This window comes from Oncorhynchus nerka, linkage group LG14 (genome assembly GCF_034236695.1).
Source record: "Oncorhynchus nerka isolate Pitt River linkage group LG14, Oner_Uvic_2.0, whole genome shotgun sequence".
In the NCBI taxonomy this organism is placed as follows: domain Eukaryota; kingdom Metazoa; phylum Chordata; class Actinopteri; order Salmoniformes; family Salmonidae; genus Oncorhynchus; species Oncorhynchus nerka.
Genome location: NC_088409.1, coordinates 55404287 through 55421526, shown reverse-complemented (window position 1 = coordinate 55421526; position 17240 = coordinate 55404287). Strand labels below are relative to the sequence as shown.

The 17240-nt window shown below is 42.9% G+C and overlaps 1 protein-coding gene across 3 annotated transcripts; it reads left to right on the top strand.

The window, feature by feature from the left end:
• Nucleotides 1-456: 456 nt before the first annotated feature.
• LOC115141505 (porphobilinogen deaminase-like) lies at nt 457-17240 on the top strand. 3 transcript variants are annotated; one of them, XM_029680426.2, is made up of 14 exons: nt 457-658; nt 8409-8462; nt 8906-8978; nt 9134-9183; nt 9345-9400; nt 10009-10086; nt 10321-10398; nt 10506-10581; nt 10741-10854; nt 12604-12642; nt 12821-12940; nt 14723-14776; nt 14879-14965; nt 15090-17240. In XM_029680426.2, exons 1-14 carry the CDS (start codon nt 635-637, stop codon nt 15261-15263), a joined length of 1077 nt encoding a protein of 358 aa, XP_029536286.1. In that variant the 5' UTR covers nt 457-634; the 3' UTR covers nt 15264-17240. The 3 variants fall into 3 exon arrangements, 2 of the variants coding, with proteins under 2 accessions (XP_029536286.1, XP_029536284.1); XM_029680424.2 differs by lacking the exon at nt 457-658 and adding an exon at nt 6258-8217; XR_010458494.1 differs by lacking the exons at nt 457-658; nt 9134-9183; nt 9345-9400; ... (7 more) ...; nt 14879-14965; nt 15090-17240 and adding an exon at nt 670-8207 and having other exon boundaries at nt 8906-8941.

The window sequence follows — 17240 nt, the reverse complement described above, 5'->3', positions numbered from 1 at the left end:
AGGAATCACCATTCAGTTGACTACTTTTAAATAGTGGAAGCCCTCAATGGCAAAGTCCATTCTAAAACAGGTAATATCCATGATGAGTCCTCTATCTATCTCTATGGCTTGAACAAGTTCTGGTACAGAGAAAAAAAAAACTAGAAGTTAGCTAGATAGATACTCTGACATTTAGGAGAGGAGTATCAGGTTTGGCCCTTCATTTATAGCTCAATGACAAGGGTATAGTAGCTAGAAGACAGTGGTCAGCTGCGCACATGTTACTTATAAATTGTCAATGTACAAAAAATGCCATTGTTACTAAGTTTGCTCATTTTGCTAGTGAAATGTACTTTAAATCGGTAAAACAATAATAAAAAAAACTAATTGGGCTGTTTTCAAACGGTTACTGTGTGACCAAGAACACATTTGCATGTAGCTTTTTTAGATGTTCGTGAACGCAGCCAAAGCACACGGAAGTGAAATGACATTCCGTGGAGTGACGTCGGAAGGGCACCGGCAGTCAGCAGAATTGACCCTAGTTACAAATGCCCCGTTCATCCCTGATTACAAGGAATTAGCTATAGTCTCATGGGTTGAACGTCGGGAATAACTGACAAAGACAATACTCGCTGATCATCACTGTATCACTGAGATGTCGGGAGAGACGAGTTCACAGGTGAGAGACGTGGCTAGTTAGCTAGCACTCTGCATAGCATAACGTTCATACTCAGTGATAATGTTTGGCGGAGTGAGGCATGCGCCATTTTTACAGCCAACCCGGACCGCGCTGATTGGTTTACTGTCGCGCCCTCCTGCACCTCGGAGCTCTACCATTGGAGAATTACATCTCATATATCAAATAATTGACATTACACATAACGTCTGCCTCGACAGTCACCATTAGCAGCTACATCCATTGAACATGTAGATTAGAAACTGTTATGTTTTAGTTTTCCCTTTCTAATGACAGATTGGCCGTTCCCGTAGTAAAAACGATGTGTGTTAATTCATTAAATAACAGTATAATATGACGTTCCTGCCTGTCAGAGCTTCTATGGCTGCTGTACAATGCCTGCAACCAATGTTGCCTGTGTAGTAGCCCCGAGATTGCCGAGCAGCTCCCTTTGGACTGCCTCGCAGGAATATCAACCTACAGAGAGAAGAACGAGATTGAACTTCACTTCATTTTCTAGGGCAGTTGTCGACTGGTCGATCTCCAAGGCATTCATATTCGATCGCAGTTACGGATTTAGGTATAGGCGACATGGGCAGCCGCCCTAGGCGGCACGGGTGACCCGCACAAAAAAATCGGAATAGTGTCAACACATCGGTTTTCTATCGCTTATTTGCACGTCACGTCAATGATATCATGCCACCATGTGGGACTGTGGGTCAATTAACCTTGTCGGAGTGGGCGCCCTGATTCTAGTTTGTGAGCTAGGCAGGCGACTGCCTAGGAAGGTCTCTCTATGATTATTTATTTGTGTTGTTTCAAATGTCTGAATAAACGTTACATTTAGTGCAGAATTGTGCTTTTTTTTGGCGGGGGTGCTGAAGGGGCTGTTTTCCCAGGGAGCCATAGAAGCTAGAACCGCCACTGCTCGATCGCCAAACATTTCTATAAAAAAAATAGAGCCTTGTATTCTATTTTTCGTCCGTCTGGGTTGCTGGCGTTAGGTGTACACTATTCAGCTGCCCTGCGCGCCGGGTAGGCGAACTGTTGCCATTTTGAACCTTCTCTTATGACTGAAGGTACAAACGCTGCCTTCCCGGAGGGCCCAGAGAGCAAATCATGTGCACTATGGGTTTACTGCTGGCCAATCGGATGGCTCAGATTACCGTGTCTGCATTAATGTAGCAGGCACAATAAATCTACAGCCAAATTGATACTGAGATTTCAAAACGTTTAAAGCCATGACTAGAGAGACTGTCAACAAATACAGCAAAGAGCTGCTGTTTTTATGATTGAGTACATTCTTACTCAGCACTGATAACACTTTGTATTCAATACTTTTATAAGCAATTTCAACTCAGCGCTGCAACAAGAACTGCATCGGTAATGAATGAGTAGGAAAGTGTATCTATAGGCTTGCGTTGATATTATTAGCGGCATGGGTCTTTTTTAATATCGAGGAATAAATTACTTTCTCTGTTCATAGAAGTAACAACATGAATTTGTGCATGAGGCATAAATAATGTGGTGCGACTCGGGTTTCGCCAACAGCTGGTAGACGGTGTCCCTTTTTGGCCAGTGACCCTTTTTGGTCAGTGTCAGTGGAGGAAAGGGAGAGCATGGGGCTGTTGAGTCTCATCCTCAGTCTGTCTGCTCTCTCCCTCCGTTGAGACTAGAGGTCGACCGATTAGGATTTTTCAACACCGATACCTATTATTGGAGGACCAAAGAAAGCCGATACCTCTTAATGTTCGATTTTATATATATATATATAGGTAACAATGTTTGTAACAACTGAGGTGGAACCAACAACAGGAGTGGAACTCACCCAGCCTCCCAGACCTGCAGTCGAGAGGAGACTACCAGGGCACAGACCGTATGTGAAGTGGCCTGGCGCCAGTGACAAGAAGTTGTGGGAAACAGTGAATAGGGACCTTACCTTGACCCTCGAGAAACTTCGAGGCACAGTGGAGAAGAAGTTGGAGAGGATGGGGGACATCATCTATGAGTACGGGACAGAAAGATTTGGAGTGGAAGAGGCAAAAGGCGGGAGAAAGGTTCCAACCCCACCAGTTTCCAGGAGGCAACAAGAAATCAAGCACCTCGTACAAGAAAGGCGACAGCTTAAGAAACAGTGGAAGAAGGCCTCGGAAGTGGAAAAGGAGGGCATAGAGGCACTTCAGGCTGATATCAAAACCCGGTTGGCATCCCTCCGTAGAGCAGAGAACCTACGGAAACACAGAAGGAAGAAAGAACAAACTAGAACTCGATTCTATAAAGATCCCTTCAAGTTCCTTAAAAGTCTCTTCACAAAGGAAAAAAGTGGAGCTCTAAAAACAACAAAGAAAGACCTAGAGGTGCACCTGAGAACAACAAACTTTGACTCAAAGCGACATGAACATCTGGCCATCCCATCAGATATCCCACCCATTGAACCCCCGGAACATCACATTGAGACCAGCCCTCCGACATGGAAAGAGGTGGAAAACACAGTTCGACGGGCAAGAACAGCATCAGCCCCGGGGCCAAATGGAGTCCCGTACAAAGTGTATAAGAACGCACCAGACATCCTGAGGGTCCTCTGGAGGCTTATGAGAACAGCTTGGCAAAAGAAGATCATACCCAAAGTGTGGCGTAGGGCAGGCGGGGTCCTGATCCCTAAGGAGAAGGATGCAGTGAACATCAGCCAATTCCGCCCAATCTCCTTACTGAATGTCGAGGGTAAAATCTTTAGGGTCATTGCCCAGAGGATGGCCGAGTACCTGCAAAGGAATGCGTACGTCGATACATCTGTACAGAAGGCAGGAATATCAGGGTTCTCTGGCTGCTTGGAACATTCCAGCATGATCTTGCACCAGATCCAAATGGCCAAGGTGGAGAAAAGGGACCTCCATGTAGTCTTTCTCGACCCCGCCAATGCATTTGGCTCTGTGCCCCATGAACTCCTGTGGTCTGCCTTCAGATTTTTCCACATACCGGACACCATCACAACCCTGGTGAAGTCGTACTTCCAGGATCTGCAGTTCTGCTTCACCACCTCATGGCAGTGTCTGAATGTAGGTATAATGGCGGGATGTACCATTTCTCCGTTGGCATTCATAATGGCAATGGACATTGTGGGTCATGTTCAGCAAGGGAGAGGAGGCCTTGGGCTAACTAGCCGTGCTGCTTGGAGTAAGGCCACTGCACCAGAGCGGCGGAAGATGGTAGTGCAGGAAGTATGCCATCAGGAGGAGGCTGCAAGGTGGGCCAAGGCAGTCTCTCTTTCCAAACAGGGACAGTGGACTCGATGGGACAGTGTGGAGAAGAGGAAGATCAGCTGGAAGGATCTGTGGGCCATGGAAGCGAGGCGGTTGAGCTTTTCCATCAGAGCAACATATGACGTCCTTCCAACTCCAGTTAATCTTCACCAATGGTATGGTGAAGATCCGGACTGTGCCCTCTGTTCCATGCCAGCCAACCTCAGGCACATTCTCACAGGGTGTAAAACAAGCCTCACCCAAGGACGCTACACTTGGCGTCACAACCAAGTCCTTAAAAACCTTGCGTCCGCCCTGGAGGACAAGCGAGCTGCCACCAACTCCCTACCACCCCCAGCAGCATCACACCCCTTACGGACGAACTTTGTCCGCGAAGGGGCTAAACCACCGAAGAGCGGCTCGACACCATTCGAGCGAGACCAGCTGCGCTTGGCCCGCAACTGGAAAATGCTAGCTGACATTGGCCGGCAACTTGTGTTTCCTCCGGAGATCGCAACCACCACCCTAAGACCTGACATGGTGCTCTGGTCCCGTTCGCTCAAGAAGGTCTTCATCATTGAGCTCACAGTACCCTGGGAGGACTCAGTAGATGAGGCTTATGAGCGAAAACATCTGCGCTATGCCGATCTAGCTGCCAAAGCACGGCATCATGGCTGGAACACAGAAGTCCAACCAGTGGAGGTGGGCTGCAGAGGTTTTGTGGCAACATCTACAACCAGACTGCTTAGAGACCTTGGAATTAAGGGCCAGAGCCAGCGTTCGGCAATCAAAGCTGTATTGGAGGCGGCAGAAGGCAGCAGTCAGTGGCTCTGGATGAAGAGGAAAGACCCCAGCTGGGCCCCGAAGTGAGAGGGCCAGGAGGTATGCGGTCAACAATGCTTGACTCAGGGAGGAGGACTCCCCTGCCATGCATAGTCCCATGGGATGTTGGCTATCAACAACAAGGCAACTCCTATGACTAATTGGGAATGGGACGCAAGCGTAGGATTGATCACCCTGTCGCTGGCCGCCTTTGGGGAGGGTGTATAGTGTGAAAGGCCGAAACACCCTAGGAACCAAAGGTACACTACTGACGATGCGCTCCCCAAATTTCACCAGGCTCACTGTTCATTAACTCTTGGAAGTGCTTCCACAAAGGATAGCAACATCTCATCCTGTGTTCTTGGAATCTGTAATAATGACAGTTACAACAATACTGAATGAACATTGAACACTTTTATTTTAACTTAATATAATACATAAATGAAATCAATTTAGTCTCAAATAAATATTGAACCATGTTCAATTTGGTAAAATAATGCAAATACACAGTTTTTGAGTAGAAAGTAAAAGTGCAGTATGTGCCATGTAAAAAGCGCACGTTTAAGTTCCTTGCTCAGAACATGAGAACATATAAAACATGAATATACCCAGTTAATAAGTTTTAGGTTGTAGTTATTATAGGACTTCTGACTATTTATTTCTGTACCATTTGTATTTCATATAGATTTGACTATTGGATGTTCTTATAGGCACTTTAGTATTGCCAGCCTAATCTCGGGAGTTCATAGGCTTGAAGTCATAAACGGCGCTGTGCCTCAAGCATTGCTAAGAGCTGCTGGCAAACGCAGTAAAGTGCTGTTTGAATGAATGCTTACGAGCCTGCTGCTGCCTACCACCGCTCAGTCAGACTGCTCTATCAAATATCAAATCATAGACTTAATTATAATAAACACACAGAAATATTAGCCTTTGGTCATTAATATGGTAAAATCCGGAAACTATAATTTTAGAAAACAAAATGTTTATTCTTTCAGTGAAATACGGAACCATTTCGTATTTCATCCAACGGGTGGCAACCCTAAGTCTAAATATTGCTGTTACATTGCACAACCTTCAATGTTATGTCATAATTATGTAAAATTCTGGCAAATTAATTACGGTCTTTGTTAGGAAGAAATGGTCTTCACACAGTTCGCAACGAGCCAGGCGGCCAAAACTGCTGCATATACCCTGACTCTGCTTGCACTGAACACAAGAGAAGTGACACAATTTCCCCAGTTAATATCGCCTGCTAAAATGCATTTCTTTTAACTTAAATATGCAGATTAAAAAAATATACTTCTGTGTATTGATTTTAAGAAAGGCATTAATGTTTATGGTTAGGTACATTTGTGCAACGATTGTGCTTTTTTTTCCGCAAATGTGCTTTTGTTAAATCATCCCCCGTTTGGCGAAGTTGAAGTAGGCTGTGATTAGATGATAAATTAACAGGCACCACTTTGATTATATGCAACACAGGACAAGCTAGTTCACTTAGTAATATCATCAATCATGTGTAGTTAATGAGTGATTATGTGAAGATTGATTGTTTTTTATAAGTTAAGTTTAATGCTACTGTAGCTAGCAACTTACCATGGCTCCTTGCAGCCACAAGGTCCTTTTGATGCTGCACTCGCGTAACAGGTGGTCAGCCTCCCACGCAGTCTCCTCGTGGATTGCAATGTAATTGGCCATAATCGGCATCCAAAAAGGCAGATTACCGATTGTTATGAAAACTTGAAATCGGCCCTAATTAATCGGTCGACCTCTAGTTGAGACTGACCATCAGATGCTCGCTCAGTTGTGCCTCACAAGTAATACAACAATGGATCTATTGCCGGTGTGATCATATAGCCTACCTTAAATTTTGATAGATAATTTTAAGAAATGGCCTGAACAACAATACATTGGCAGGGCAATTTATGCACAGCCAATATGCAGTGAAAATGTATTGGGCCATATAGCTTACTGCACAAACCTCATTGCTACAGAACTATTTTTAATTGGGTAATGTTGCAAAGGTGTATGTTTTTTTACTCAAAGTGATCTTGACTCAGAAAAGGTTGTTGACCACTGTTCTAGAGTTTTCCTGTTAAGACGATCAACGTTTCCCTTCACTGTGGCAATTGGGATCGAATCAATGCTATATTAGCCACTTTCAATGCAACATACCGAAACAAAACAAACTATGCAAGAGATTTTGTTGTAGGCAAAACACATAGGATTCCATTAAATTGACACACACTACTCAGCCCGAACTTTACACAGACCGGTGCGGCATAAACAATTAGAGCTGCATATGCAAATAGACCATTGCCATATATGGATCTGTGCCATTTACTTTGAACTGGACTGTGTTTACAGCATGAGCGGTTCTGAGTAGATGCCTTGTTTTGAGATCAAAGCGAGAGCTGCGTCTAGCCACATCTGCACATTTTGTTCTTATCCTTTGCTAGTTAGTGAGTTATTAGCCCAGTTATAGATCATTTGTAGTCAGCAATAGGGGAGTGATTGCTTCTTACAAAAGCACAAAACATTCACAGACATCTTTGAAAAGCGAGTCGGGTAACGAGCTTCCCTGATTCCCTGTAATAATGGTATGGGAATAATAATGCATTTTATTTTGTGAAGTGGTTTCTTGCATCAAACAACATCAGTCACCTCCTTGTCTGAAGGAGAAGTGGATAAACAGGTTAATGTCAAGCCCTGCATGTTTTGTTTTAAGTCTCATGGAATGTAGGCCTACATTGAACATCACACATTGCTACTGTAGGCTGAATGATATAACAGCTATTCCCATGTTAAAATGTTATGGGATGCATTTTCTCCATTGTTTTTGATAGTATACCTCTCTGTCAGGCCTACATTATGATCAAATAGCCACAGTAGCCCACATGGCCGCTGTTAAAACTGTAACTTAAGGCAGGTACAGCCTCAGTGTTCACAGTAAACGCGTGCTGGAAGTTGCACAGAATTTTCACAACATTCAAGTTTGTGCTCAGCAGACCTGAAATTTGCTCAGTGTCGATTTTTTTTGTTGTGGTTGATGAGAGAACATTGCCTACAACATCCAGTGTGTCAACTCTTGTCTTGTCCTTTAAAACCTAAAGGTTGTCAGCTTTGAATGGGATCAGATTTAAACAGAAAAATCGATCCTTTTTATATCAGTGCTTTCCACATACATACGTGTCTATTTCATGACCATTTGGAAAATGCCAATAGGCAAATGATCTTACAAAAGACCATCGCCACCTCTCACTGCTCATAATAACTGACACAATGAATCGGCACACTTGACTTATCAGCTAGGACCAGGGAAATGGGGGTGTAGGACGTTGAGGCATGGTTCAGTATCTCTAGGGCTAGGCTGTATGACTTGCCACTGCTCCCCACATAGACACAGCAGGCTTTCACAGCTCTACAGACGACACAAAGTGCTGCTCTGCGTGTAGAAGCTAAGGTTTCCTGAGAACTATGGAGGGACCTTATAAGTACGTCAGGGTAAGAGGAAAGCAATTCAAGCAGTTTTTATGTTTATATTATGATATGGAGCAGTTATATGTGGCTTACAGTGAAAGTTGGGACAATACGAAGGGAATCACTGCCATGAACTGCAACTACATGTAGAAATGTAAAAACTACGTTATTGGAAAAATGGCTGTTGCAATGTATTGCTTGTGGTTTTCCAACAGAATGCTAATGGGAAAGTTAGCCGGGTCATAAGAATTGGAACCCGAAAGAGCCAGGTAAGATACCTTTGGTGGTTGAGTGGAACTAAATCGCATGTGATTTTAGGTTTAAGGTAATGTCATTTTTCACTTTAACAATTTTTCCCGGTGTCAGTGAAACTACTGTGGAGTTTGAATAGGTTAGCGCAGAGTGTGGCAACTCTTTATCAGATAAGCTTCCCTTGTCTGTTCCCTCAGATACAGCAGTCAGGGAGGTCTGCTCCTCCTGCAACAGAGATAGTCCATTCACTGCTCCAATAATGTCTAGCCTTTTACTACAGCTTCTTATGTTCACGTCCCAGTGATTTGATAACGCACGGCTGAACATTTGCTTCTTGAATAGACTATGATATTCAGTATTATCCAGGAAGTGAACTAGCTAGAAACCAACCATCCAAAATGTGCACACACACAAGTTGTCATCCAAATTGCATTAATTTCTGTTAATTTATTGACCTCAGCTGGCTCGTATTCAGACAGACAGCGTTGCAGAGAAGCTGAAGAGACTGTACCCCGATGTCCACTTAGAAATAGGTGAGTCCAGATACACTCGTAGAAAAAAAAGTGCTATCTAGAACCTATAATGGTTCTCTTCCTTTGACTATGGAGATGCATCACAATAAGATATGTACAATACAGTAATTCAACGACTATATCACTTTGTATATGTCCTTGTCTTTCTGTGTCAGTTGGCATGACAACTACAGGGGACAAAATCCTTGACACAGCGTTATCAAAGGTAAATCTGTTTATAAACTAAAGCGTTTCTCATCAGAACTAAATTATTGCCCAAATTGTTCATTTTACTTGTCTCAGTAGTATGCGAAAAACACTTTTAAGCTCTGAGCTAAAAATGTAATGGGGTTAACAGTTAGTAACCTATATGCTTTCTAAATGCAGATTGGAGAGAAGAGCCTTTTCACCAAAGAACTGGAGACTGCTCTGGAGAGAAACGAGTAAGTCTCATTTTGTCTTTTGGATCCACACAATCAACTCCTTATTTTCAAAGTTAAAGAAAAACTATAGAAAATGTTCCAAATGAATAAAAAAAAGTTGTTGATGTATTGATTGCGTATGTCTTCACCTTTGATAGTCATCACAGCTGTAAATCATTTTTAATAAGATTCTATCAACTTTGCACAACTCTTAAGGCAACATTTATTCATAGTTTTTTGTCAAAATGGCTCAAGCTCAGTAAGTTTGGGTGGGGGTTATTGATGGACAGCAATATTCAAACCTTGTCTCTGATTTGCAAGCAAATTCAAGTCAGGACTGAGGCTCGACCCACTCATGAACAATCGACACCTCTTGAAAAGCCATTCACTAGGCACTGTACATTCAAACTGTAGGGTACATTACTATTAGTTTTAATGTGAAAAGCCACTACTGTCGAGGTACTTTCTTTATTACAATGTAATGGCATGCATTTTGAGTAGCTTCAAAATGTCATTAATGTCTTCAAGACTTTGATTTGTGCAGGTGTTTAATGTCCAGTTTTTTTCTCCCTCAGTCTTTGCTCTGAAGTGTTGCAAAATAAATGACTCTGTTGTGCTGTGTCCTATAGAGTAGACTTGGTGGTCCACTCTTTGAAAGACTTGCCCACGACTCTACCTCCTGGCTTTACCATAGGAGCTGTGCTAAAGTAAGTCGGCACAATAGTGCCTCTGTAAAGATCCACAGGGAAATCAAACACACTGTCCTTATTCATCTGGGCTATGTGTATATAAATTTATTTTGAATACTCCAAGCGCGCCAGTGTATAACCTTTTGAATATCTACTATTGAAGTCGGATTCTCTTCACCACTACTGTGGAATGAAGTAGCCTCCGATATTTTCATGGTAAATCGTTTTTTTTCTCCTTCCTGTTCATTTAAGGCGCGAGAACCCCCATGACGCAGTGGTCTTGCATCCCAAAAACATGGGGAAATCCCTTGACACCCTGCCCGACAAGAGGTACAAAACAGTTTAATTTTACTCATGACATTGTTTGAAGATTCTTTTCCAATCTGTTTTAAAGGAGTGGCTTGACATTGATCTTGATGGGGTTTTTGTTTTCATAGTGTGATAGGCACAAGTTCCCTACGACGGGCTGCTCAGCTAAAGAAAAGATTCCCCCACCTGGAGTTTAAAGATATTGTATCCTTTCTCTCAGTGCTACGTTCACTCACTGCCACTCTCACAGTATAGCGAAGGATTAAAACAGGATCTTCATTTCAAATCTGATGCACATCATATCAGTAATGAGCACCATCTGTAGAGGGTTGTGAGTTTGTTTCCTTAGTGCGTTTTTTCCAGCGAGGAAACCTCAACACAAGGTTGAAGAAGCTGGATGAAAAGGACGACTTCTCGGCCATTATACTGGCTGCAGCTGGACTCCGTCGCATGGGCTGGGATAGCCGAGTCAGCCAGGTACAGTTGAAGTCAAAGGTTTACATACACCTTAGCCAAATACATTTAAACTCAGTTTTTCACAATTCCTGACATTTAATCCTAGTAAAAATTCCCTGTCTTAGGTCAGTTAGGATCACCACTTTTTTTAAGAATGTGAAATGTCAAAATAATATAGTAGAGAGAATGATTTATTTGAGCTTTTATTTCTTTCATCACATTCCCAGTGGGTCAGAAGTTTACATACACTCAATTAGTATTTTGTAGCATTGCCTTTAAATTGTTTAACTTGGGTCAAACGTTTCGGGTAGCCTTCCACAAGCTTCCAACAATAAGTTGGGTGAATTTTGGCCCATTCTTCCTGACAGAGCTGGTGTAACTGAGTCCGGTTTGTAGGCCTCCTTGCTCGCACACGCTTTTTCAATTCTGCCCACAAATGTTCTATAGGATTGAGGTCAGGGCTTTGTGATGGCCAACTCAATACCATGACTTTGTTGTCCAACTTTGGAAGTATGCTTGGGGTCATTGTCCATTTGGAAGACCCATTTGCGACCAAGCTTTAACTTCCTGACTGATGTCTTGAGATGTTGCTTCAATATATCCACATAATTTTCCATCCTCATGACGCCATCTATTTTGTGAAGTGCACCAGTCCCTCCTGCAGCAAAGCACCCCCAGAACATGATGCTGCCACCCCCGTGCTTCACGGTTGGGATGGTGTTCTTCGGCTTGCAAGCCTCCCCCTTTTTCCTCCAAACATAATGATGGTCATTATGGCCAAACAGTTCTATTTTTGTTTCATTAGATCAGAGGACATTTTTCCAAAAAGTACGATCTTTGTCCCCATATGCAGTTGCAAACCGTAGTCTGGCTTTTTTTATGGCGGTTTTGGAGCAGTGGCTTCTTCCTTGCTGAGCGGCCTTTCAGGTTATGTCGATATAGGACTAGTTTTACTGTGGATATAGATACTTTTGTACCTGTTTCCTCCAGCATCTTCGCAAGGTCCTTTGCTGTTGTACTGGGATTGATTTGCACTTTTCGCACCAAAGTACGTTCATTTCTAGGAGACAGAACGCGCCTCCTTCCTGAGCGTTATGATGGCTGTGTGGTCCAGTGGTGTTTATACTTGCCTAATATTGTTTGTACACATGAACGTTGGTACCTTCAGGCATTTGGAAATTACTCCCAAGGATGATCCAGACTTGTGGAGGTCTACACCTCCAATTGACTCAAATGATGTCAATTAGTCTATCAGAAGCTTCTAAAGCCATGATATCATTTTCTGGAATTTTCCAAGCTGTTTAAAGGCACAGTCAACTTAGTGTATGTAAACTTCTGATCCACTGGAATTGTGATACAGTGAATTATAAGTGATGAAATCTGTCTGTAAACAATTGTTGGAAAAATTACTTGTCATGCACAAAGTAGATGTCCTAACCGACTTGCCAAAACTATAGTTTGTTAACAATACATTTTTGGAGTGGTTGAAAAACGAGTTTTAATGACTCCAACCTAAGTGTATGTAAACTTCCAACACTCCATCACAACACCTTGTCCATAACATAGAGATAAATCAAGAGTCATCTTAATTAATCAAGATTCATTGTATGTGGTTTTTAGACTATGTAAGCCTATATATAGCCTATAACTAGGGCCCTGAGTTTTTCCAAGCGGTCACATGGTCATGGAAAACCTCCTGGCCCTACATAATGTAGCCGCCTACCTAAAATATTGGGCAGTTACCTTTCATTTGTGTCTTTGCATTTGCAGATCCTGGGCCCTGAGGACTGCATGTACGCTGTTGGACAGGTAGGTAGATTTATTTTATGAAGGAGAAATGTGCAACTTTAACTCTTTAACTCTCATACCTGCGCCTAACTGTTGTTAAAACTGAATATTTTACCCCGAAAGGCTCTGTGTATGTGAGGATTAGAATTTTCAGTGTGGTCTTAACAGACTGAGGGTCCATTGCGTGGCTGTGTTCCAGGGGGCTCTTGCCATCGAGGTGCGGGCCAGAGACGAGGACATCCTGGAGATGGTGTCTGTTCTGCACGACCCCGACACGGTCCTGCGCTGTATAGCAGAGCGAGCCTTCCTCAGACGACTGGCAAGTCTCACTCTGTCTTGTAGATGTTTTGTTATAGTGTTTTGTCCAGTGTATCTGTGAATTGTTGGCTGCTTGTCAATGCTACTTAATATAAATATTCATAACGGACCAGTTTCCCCAGACACAGATGAAGCCTAGTCCTGGACTAAAAAGCATGCTCAATGGAGAATCACCATTGAAAGTTTTTTTTTAGTCTAGGACGAGGCTTAATCTATGTCTGGGTAACCGGCCATTTAAGGTGCAATTGCAAGTGAAAGCAGAAGAAAAAAGAAAAGAAAAAATAAGTAATGATAGGCTTTATAACTATGTCACATAAACAGTACTTAAAGGGGCAATACAGAGTTGAAACAATCACAAAGCATTTACCCCACCTCTATTTTGGTAAAAAGCTGAGGGATGGGCCTGGAAAAATGTGACTACTCACAAACTTGTAGACAGAGCTATGAATGCAAGGACTGACCATCCACAATACAAAAGTTATAGTTTTAAGCTTGTTTGGAGGCAATACAGTGTTTTTTTTCAGCATATCACTGGGGACGAGCACCTTGCCATTCAGGACTTCTATACCAGGCGGTGTCATAGGAAGGCCCTAAAAATTCATGCATCCAGCCACCCAAGTCATAAACTGTTCATTTTGCTTCCGCTCGACAAACGGTACCAATGCACTGTGGAACCATCAGGACCCTGAACAGCTTCTACCCCCAAGCCATAAGATTGCTAAATACACTGAACAGAAATATAAACACAATGTAAAGTGTTGGTCCCATGTGTCATGAGCTGAAATAAACGCAGACATTTTCCATACGCACAAAAAAGCTTATTTCTCTCCATTTTTTTTGCACAAATTTGTTTACATCCCTGTTAGTGAGCATTTCTCCTTTACCAAGATAATTCTTCCACCTGACAGGTGTGGCATATCAGGAAGCTTATTAAACAGCATGATCATTACACAGGTGCACCTTGTGCTGCGGACAATAAAAGACCACTTTAAATGTGCAGTTTTGACCTCGACAACGTGACACTTCCGTCTTCTTCACCCGCGGGAACGTCTGAGGATGATGGGAGGGGGAGTATTTCTGTCTGTAATAAAGCCCTTTTGTGGGGGAAAAACTCATTCTGATTGGCTGGGCTTGACTCCTCAGTGGGTGGGCCTGGCTGCCAAGTGGGTGGGCCTATGCCCTGCAAGGTCCACCCAGGGCTGCACCCTTGCCCAGTCATGTAAAATACATGCATTAGGGCCTAATGGATTTATTTCAATTGACTGATATCCTTATATAAACTGTAACTCAGTAAAATCTTTGAAATTGTTGCACGTTACGTTTATATTTTTGTTCAGTATAGTTAGTCCAGGTAGCTATTGGCTAACTATTTAATTATCTGCAGCTTCTGCTGCTGTTTATTGTCTGTCGTGCTGACTAATCACTTTATTCCTAGTTATATGCACATATCTACCTCAATTACTTCGTACCCCTGCGCATCGACTCGGTACTTGTACCCCGTGTATATAGCCAAGTTATCGTTACTCATTGTGTATTTATTATTACTTTTATTATTACGTGTAGTTTTTTTCTTTTTCTTTTCTTTTTCTCTGCATTGCTGGGAAGGGCCTGTAATGTCACTTAAGACTAACGTCTTCACCTGTTGTTTACGAAGCATGTGACAAATACGATTTGATTTGATTCATTTAGAAAATGGATGCAGCAACCTCAGATTACCCCCTTTTAACCACTGCACGTCTCATTATATTTGAAACTCCAGTGTAATCACTTTCGCTTCTTGTAGGAGGGGGGTTGCAGTGTACCGGTTGCTGTCCACACTGAAGTCAAGGACTCTCAGGTAAGGGCTTATGACATTTGCTTAAGTGTGAGTGTGTGTCGTTGCATACCCGTGGTTATGTGCGTGCGTGCCTTTGTAACTGTTGTGTTTTGTTTACCAAAGCTCTACCTGACGGGAGCAGTGTACAGCCTGGATGGTTCAGACAGCCTCAAGGAGACCATGCAGACCAGCATTGCTTCAGACAATAAGGTCAGACTAATGATTTCTCACCCCCCCAGTCAACTCTTCCAATTAAACATATCAGCTCATCAAGGGGCTCCCTTCTCAGGGCGTATTTATTTGGTTTATTTAAGCCGTCTTTCCTCTGTGGTAGGTGGAAGAGCGAGTGGATGAGCGGGTCCAGCGTGTTGGCGTAACAGCGAACAACATGCCAGGCCCGGCCCAGGATGCATCTGAGAAGCTAGGTCTAGACTTGGCCAATCTACTGCTGAGTAAAGGGGCGAAGGAGATCCTTACCGTGGCCAGGCAACTTAACGATGCGCGATAAACTCACTTTGTGCCCCCAGCTGGGTCTGGAGGTGTAACCTGCACTCACCGGTACTCATGATATAGAATAGCACTGTCAGCACCACCAGACGCGGGTTTGAGTAGTATTCGTTTTCGTTCAGTTTGATTGAGCCTGCTTGACGTGCCAGAACATTAACGCACCGGTAACTGCCAAAATAATGGAAACGCTTGAGTAAATGAAGAATGCAAAGCATATTAAGATGGGAGCTTCCACAGAGGTTTGGTTCCTGAGTTAATTAAGCAATTAGGATCCCATCATGCTTAGGGTCATGTATAAAAATGCTGGACAGGCCATAGGATCACAATTCCCTCATTCACAGGGCATGAATGTTCACTCAATGGTTTGATGAGCCTGAAAACAATGTGAGCCATATGACGTGGCTGTTTCAGTCACCAGATCTCAACCCAATTGAACACTTATGGGAGATTCTGAAGCGGCGCCTGAGACGGCATTTTCCATCAGCAAAACACCAAATTATGGAATTACTCGTGGAATAAGGGTGTTGCATCCTGCTAATAGAGGCACGTTGAAGCTGTCATGGCTCGTGGTGGCCCAACACCGTATTGAGACACTTTATGTTAGTGTTCCCTTTATTTTGGCAGTTACCTGTGTACACATTGAGGGACTCCATTTCTCAGTGGGGATCATGCTACCTCTTTCATCAACAGAGCTCTGATCATCTTGTTTGATGAATGACGCGTGTGACACATTAGCAATGTCTGTTAAACAGACCCGGAACATGCAGGCAGGCTACAGTGACAAACTCTAGCTTATGAGTACTATCAGACCGAGTTCCAAGGTCACCTGTCTAAAACACCAGAGCGTCTATTATTATTACTACTCAGCGTATATCTATTTTTCTATTTCCCATGATCGATGTCAAGACGATAAGGAAAAAACTGCATATAAAATGCAGATGATGAACACTGGATGCAGTACAAAAAAACTAAACTCACTGTCTGATACCTGTGGCATTTTCCTCTCACTGTGTTCACAAGTTCAATGTGTTTTGATCCTGAGAGGATTTTTATTGCTTGCTTGCTTTTGCTATACCAATTTTAAGAATATGAAGCAGCGTAAAATAACACCCAACAAATGCCATCTGCCTACTTCAAAACGGCCTCCATTCATAAAGCGTCTCAGTAGGAGAGCTGACCAGGTACTCCCCGGCCATGTAATCTTATTCATTATGGCAAAACTGATCCTAGATCAGCACTCCTATCCTGAGAAGCTTTCTGAATACTGGCACAGGTTTGGTATGATCCAGCCTACTCAACAACTTCAGAATTCAACAAGTATTCCATAACCATAGCACTAGATATGGCTCCAACGGTAACTATATGTGTGTATTATGAAAGAAATAGAGGAAATAATTGAATGTAATGTCATAAGCTACCTTTTAGATCATTTGTGGGTATTGTTGACAAACCTTATGCTGTCAGATACCATCATTTTGTGCCTTACTTTAGTTGTCTATGGGGCTGCTGTGCATACAGCTTTGCTTCCAACCTAATACAACCTTATTACCTTGAACTACACGTATGCCTTTTCCGTTTTACCCCTAGAGCCTGCACAGGTTTTCCTGAGTGTCGCTCCATTGTGACCTCTCCCAACTTATATTTAGCAGAATGCGTTATGTAACATATGTTGCATTATGTTACATCACGTGGTGTTTTGTTGTTTGACTATCAATACTTTGAGGGTGGTTGTGCCATATTTCTGTTTGGCAGCTTTCTGCTTTTCCACTGCAGTGCCCAAGACATTTTTTAAGAAGATGCTGGTCAAATGATACTTGCTATACCATCTATCTATTTATTGTTGCAGCAATCATCATGACATGACAGAATGTGGAAATGTAATGCAATCTGGAAGCGTCACGCTTTGCTTTGTCACTTTCATGAGTTCTGTGTCATAAAAAGGAGCCAGCCTCAAATAAAAGCCACAAGTTGCTCTCTA

Coding starts and splice junctions, on each gene's coding strand:
- LOC115141505 (XM_029680424.2), top strand. CDS start 8,191: ATGGAGGGACCTTATAAGTACGTCAGG. Junction 10,087..10,320: donor ACCATAGGAGCTGTGCTAAA/GTAAGTCGGCAC, acceptor TGTTCATTTAAG/GCGCGAGAACCCCCATGACG. Junction 10,399..10,505: donor GACACCCTGCCCGACAAGAG/GTACAAAACAGT, acceptor TTGTTTTCATAG/TGTGATAGGCACAAGTTCCC.